The sequence below is a fragment of the Elephantulus edwardii genome, unplaced genomic scaffold (assembly GCF_000299155.1).
Source record: "Elephantulus edwardii isolate Elephantulus edwardi_28Jun2011 unplaced genomic scaffold, EleEdw1.0 scaffold00062, whole genome shotgun sequence".
Lineage (NCBI taxonomy): Eukaryota > Metazoa > Chordata > Mammalia > Macroscelidea > Macroscelididae > Elephantulus > Elephantulus edwardii.
The window spans coordinates 659,593-665,825 of NW_006399812.1; the positions used below are offsets into that span (position 1 = coordinate 659,593).

Below are 6,233 nucleotides of genomic sequence, written 5' to 3' on the forward strand. Positions count from 1 at the left end.
ACACACACACACACACACACAAACACACACTCTCTAATAAAATAAAAACATAACAAACTTTGAAAAAAATAAATATATGTATAAGAAATTTAAAAAAATCCCACCAACCTGTTAAGATACTGTACAAGTACTCACATTTCATTTTTTCCAGTGGGAAAGGAGCTCTTTTGGCTTAGTGTATGATGTGTGGTAAGCTGCTAACCAAAGATGAATGATTTAAACCCAAACATTTGTTACTTGGGAGAAAGATGGCCAGTCCCCAAAAATTTACAGCCTCCACAAATCCGATGAAAGGTCACTAAAAAAGTCGCCCTCAACTGAACAGTGCTGGGTTTGATTTGGCTTCCAGAGAAGCTGGAATATGCCATGCCCTTCCCTACATTACTAGTTTACCACATATCATCACCTCTAAATATTGTTTTCTCCCCATCCTTTCTCTCTTTCTAATGAATTGATTATATTTTTGTTCTGTCTTACTTCTTCCTACTCATTTAGAAATTAGTTTCTTTTTTTAAAAAATAATTTTAATGAACATTTATTTATAGAGATTTTGGATTTCCATTCATTCATTGCTGCACTTCTCTCTTTCAAAAGTAAAAGAAACACTCCCTCCCTGTTACACATTTGCCCTGCACCCCTCCCACCGCCCCAACTACATTCCACTATGCAACCTTAATTGTGGACTCTTGTGATAACCATAATACCCTATCATATTTAGAAGTTAGTTTCTTTAACTAGAACACCATTAGGAATATCACATAAGGTAAATGTAAATAATCAGACATCGTTTTAAGTTGTCAACCTTGCTAGAAGCTAGACCTTGATGGATATAGTTCAGAGTCCATTCCTAATCAAAAGCTTCTTGTAACTGATTAACTTTTAAAATAATCTCTAACTTTTATCAATCATCCTGAGTTAAAGCAGCCCTGCCTATTAGAGTAGAACTACTTCATAGCGTTTCCAAGATTCTAAATCTTAATGGGAGCAAGTGGCCTTATTTTTTTCCAGTGGAGTGGCCAGGGTTCAACTCACCAATCTATTGCTTAGCAGTTCAACAGTTAACCCATTAAGTCATCAGAGCTCCTTTTTGAATGTATTTAGTTAGTCATTGATGCAGAGTTGGAACTGACTCATAGCACAGCCTCCAATTGCATGGGAGGAGATTGCTCCTGTGGAGCCTCTGTTGGATTTGAACTGGTAGAAAGGTGCCACCTTTATGTTAGCAGTGCAGCTCCCTACAGAGTGCTGATACTCCAGTTCTGTCATCTGTCTGTACTTAATTGGGTTACTTCTATAGCAAAATTTTATTTCTTGATCTGCTCCTCAGTGAAAGTTTTAAGTTTAGGAAAGACAAACAGTTGAATCTTTTACCTTTTTGTCTTAATATGAAGAATGACAAATTTAATTTTGTTTTATATTATTATAAACTAATGGCAATAAACACACTATGTTTTAATCCATTTTGTAGTTTTTACTATTGACACGGGGTCTTTGCCCAGTTGTTGGCTCCTGAGTTTTTTTAAAATGTAATTTTTGCAGCCTTATTTTTTTAATTGGATCTATGCCTTTGGTGGAAGCAGGAGCGGCTTCCACTTCCTTATATCATGCCTCTGGAAACTCTGTGAACTTTGATAAATGTGTCAATAGTTGCTTGACTCGAAGGTAATCAACAACACCCACCACCTTTGATAGAGCAGGATGTTCAAGGCTCATATTAGACAGATTCTGCCTAAATTCTGTAATCTCTGGTTCTTGAGTCTTGCTTTGTTTTCATGGAAGATGGTTCTCAGGACCATAGTCTAGACACAAAGCGGTGAAGAGAATTAGGAATCTTAAAAATGAGTATTTGTGTCTGTGTAAAAGTAAGAACTCCTCATGAGCTCTTCCTGATAACTTCTGATTTAGATCTTCAGGGTGTAACTACTCGTTTACATATCTCTTTTTTGTGTGTGTGTGTTTCTCACATGAAAACTCTAGTGATTGAAGAACACTGCAGATCATATTAAAACATCAAAACTAATTTATCGTTTAGTATGACTGCATTCTCAGAGTAACAGTACTGAGATTTATCATCCAATGTAGTTACAGAAACAGTTGTTTAGAGGGTTTTTTTTGTATAGATAGACACTTCTCATTTGTTCTCGATTTTTGATTCATTTTTATTCTACTTATACTTTCTGCGTTGTTGTTGTAATTAGGTACCATCAAGTCGAGTACAACTCATAGCAACCCTACGAACAACTTATATGAGCCTTGTCTTATAATGTGCCCTCCTCACAATCTCTGATATATGTGAGCTACTGTTGTAGTCTCAGTGTTACCTCATTGAGGAACTTCCTATCTCTTGCCAACATACTGTCTTTCCAAGCATGATGTCCTTCTCCAAAGAAGAGCCTGCCTCTTAGCAATATGCCTGCAGTATGTGAGATGTTTTATCACCTTTGCCTCTAAGGAGCACTCTGGCTGTATCTTCTCCAAGACATATCTGTTTGTTCTTTTGGCAGTCCGTGGGATAGTCAGTATACCAACACCACAGTTCAAAGGCTTATATCAGCCTTACTCATTGTCTGCCTCTCAGATGCATAGCAAGTGCTTGAAAAACCATGGCCTGAGTCAGGCACATTTAAGTTCTCATACTGACATCATTGCTCCTCAATGATTTGGAGAGATCCCTTACTGCAGACTTTTCCAGAGAAATAATGTCTCCTGATCTCCTGACTGCTTATTGCAAGGGTGTTGATTATGGATCTAAGCGAGGTAGAGTCATTGACAGTTTCAGTCTTTTCTCTGTCTATTCTGATGTTGTCTATGGGATCCAGTGAGGAGACAAGATTGTAATTTCAGTAGGAACATTTGGTATAAAAATTTTGAAAGGGATTGCAGTAGTAGTAATTTGGTTAAGAAGGGAGAGAGAACATTAAAGGACAAGTTTAAGATGTTGAAGTTGAAGATGGAACTCTGGTGGTATATGCCATAGTCCATAGGACATAGGGCTGCTGACCCAATGGAGCTGCCTTTCTTGCACTTTGAATCTATCTACTAGAAGCTCTTTGGGAGAAAGGTGGACAGTCTCTTGTGTGATTTACAGCCTTCCAAAAACCCACTGAAGTGTCAGCTATTAAATCAGTTCCTAAGGCAATTTAGGAATTTTTAAAAATTTTTAAAACCCTAAAGGAAGTGTACCCATAGAGGGGGAGACAGTACCCACCTGCCCCAGGGTTGGTACGTAGACCTCATTGGAGGGTTTTGATTGATGTGCACTGGATGTTAGCAAAGTACTACTGTTGTGGATTGTTTTGGGCCAAAGCTGGCTCACATTTGTGGGCTAATAGTGGCAGACTTAGAACTACTGGGGTTCCAGTAACATTTTCCTGGAAACTACCTCAGAGATACTAAGGATGACACAGGCAGGGTAGGGATCTTTTCAAATCTGTTGTTTATGAGGTCACTATGAGCTGTAATCAACTTGAAGATACCTACCACCACCACCAAACTAAACTGTAGACTGCTGAGTTGCTGTTGACTCACTGGGGAGCTCATTGACTGTTGGCTATATTTTGTGAACTGGTAAGTTGCTGTTGACTCACTGTGGAGGCTTGTTAAGCAGTCACCAACAAGTTGGATTGAACACCTTCAGCCAGAAGTTGCACGTTGCAGTGCTCTGAATTGCACTTAGGGTCATGCTGCTGATAGAAGCCCTGGTGGTGCAGTGGTTACATGCTTGACTGATAACTAGTAGATAAGTATTTTTAACCCACCAGCCACTCTGAATACACCATGTTGTGTGAGGGAAAGATTTTGGCAGTATGCTTCCATAATGATTGTAGCCTTGAAAGCGTGGACTAATTCTGCTCTATCCTGTTGACTCTCATTATTGTTCTTCTGCACTATTAAAACCGACTCATAGCTGACTGCCCAGTGGATGTTAGCAAAGTACTGTGCTAAATACACAGGAGGAGATTACCCATCTTTCATGCTGGTGGATTCAAATGATTTGCCTTTGGGTTGGCAGCATTTTTTACCTATTAGCCACCAGTTTCCCATATCAACAGGTCTTTTTGTTGAATGTTGTGGAACTTGTGGCCCTGAGTACTTTAAAGAGTTGCTGTTCATTTCAGGAATACAGCTTCCAATGGGAAAGATTTACTAGTGAAAGCTGAGGAGGTTCAGCTTGGGCTGGTCAGTAGAGGACACCCCCTGAAAGAAGTGCCAGCACTGGAGCATAACTCAGGGAAGCTTACTGACTCAGCTAAGAAAACTTCCTCTAGTCTCTCTTCAGCACCCCACAATGACAAAAAATTTATTGGTGCTGGTTGGCAAATGAGCAAAGAAGGTCTAGTTCCATTATCTCAGAAGAGGCAAAAATGGTGAATTTGAAGTTAGTTGCAAATTAACTGATTTATGCACAAAAACCATGTTTGTACATGCTAATTTCTATGTTTTCCCCTTAGTTTTTGTTCTGCCTGTTAATGGAGAATGTAAATTTGTTGGTACAGTTTTTTTGTTCCAGTTTTGTTTTATATCACTTATTTTCTAGTAGATTTCCTGAGAAAGAAGTCATGGGAATTACATGCTACGGAGTTTCTGAGCAGCTATTTTGTAGCTTTTATATACCATAAAATATACCATAAAATCTGTTGGCTGCATAGAAAATCTAGTGACGTTTTATTTCCTAAACTTAACAACAATGTTAAATATTTGAAATACTATTTTAGCTAAGTATTCAAGATTGATGATAGACTGATTTTTATCCTCTTAACCACTGGGGTATTTTTGTGTGTTTTCTAGGGTGAATTTTTTCATATTGTGGTGTTTGAATTAGAGATTTTAAACTGATTTTTTTCATTTCCTTGCTTTGTTGTGAGGATTTTTACTGTTATAATCAGAGTCTTATTATAGGAGTCACTTTAAAATATTTTTTGTCTCCTTTTTTAAAAAAACTTTATTTTTCTTAAAATGTAATCATTTATGCTCATTCTAGTTTAATTGTTCCTGAAGTTATATCTGCTTTTAAATTTATAATTCTTTGCTGTTGCATCTTTAGATATTATTCTCTTGATTCTTTTTTCTCCTTTTTGCGTTAGTTTAGGATTCACATTTTCTTCTGCTTTTTTAGTCCTTCCTTTATTACTTACCTGATCTTAAATGCTTAATTATTTCTGTTAACTGACGACCTTTGAGAGTACTAACTTTATATCTGGCATCGCTCTGTTATTTTAACTTCACTTACTAATAATCTGCTTAAAGTTAGACTACATTTTTATTTTATGAACTTAATACAAAAACTGTTAGGTTTTTTATATAAAAGTTGATGCTAGTAAAATATGAACAGTTGGGTTTTACTGGTTCACTTAGTCACCACTTGTGTTAACAGTTGTGGTTTAATGGTTAAATGTTTGAAAATCCTTTATTTGGCAAAGAGTGATGATCTTTTTAGATTGTAGGACAAAATAATTAATTTTTTAAAGATTTAATTGCCACAGTTTCCTTACACTGCGTACTTTTCTCCATTTTGTTTCTAGTTTGACAGAGAAAATGTACGCATTCCAGGAATGCTGATTATTGATACTCCTGGGCATGAGTCTTTCAGGTAAGAACAATTGGAAACTATTAAGTCTAAGAGTTTAGCAAATAAGACAATCTGATTAGTGCTATCTTTGGGTAGAATTTGAGATCTTTGATCCTTATAACTGCCCACTTTCTCCTGACAGCTTGGCTTAATAGTGTTTTATTTGGACAGTATAAGAGGGAAATTTTTCCTACTGTGATAGAATACATTTTTAATGTGAAAAGCAGAACAAATCCTAACACATACCTACCTGGCCTGTCTCCTCTGACACCTGTTCCAGGTGTCTTGGTATCCCTTACCACACAGGATAGAGTCAGTAAAGTTGTCAGAACTATGAGGATGACATCTGGAACTTAACTCATTCCAGTCGATGTAAGGCCACTGGATCAAATGAGCATTCAGCAAATTTTAAGGGCTTATGAATGACATTTTTAACCACTTAATGCATATACTGTGTTTTCTTGGGTTTTGTTTAGGTTATGAAAAGCCTAAAATTTTAAATTTGTTTAAAGTATTAATTTAAAAACTTTCTATTCATAAAACTTCTTCTTTTCAACAGTAATCTGAGAAACAGAGGAAGCTCTCTTTGTGATATTGCCATTTTAGTTGTTGATATTATGCATGGTTTGGAGCCTCAGACAATTGAATCTATCAACCTTCTAAA

The 6,233-nt window shown here is 36.7% G+C and overlaps 1 protein-coding gene across 1 annotated transcript in view; it reads left to right on the forward strand.

Moving 5' to 3' along the window:
• The window catches only part of EIF5B (eukaryotic translation initiation factor 5B), a gene marked incomplete at its 3' end in the record, with an annotated part of 91,235 nt that overhangs the window by 62,460 nt on the left and 22,542 nt on the right, over positions 1-6,233 (forward strand). Inside the window, exons 14-15 of the mRNA XM_006887854.1 lie at positions 5,523-5,590; positions 6,129-6,230. Of these exons, the coding sequence (XP_006887916.1) occupies positions 5,523-5,590; positions 6,129-6,230 (170 nt within the window). The remainder of the gene's footprint in view (positions 1-5,522; positions 5,591-6,128; positions 6,231-6,233) is intronic.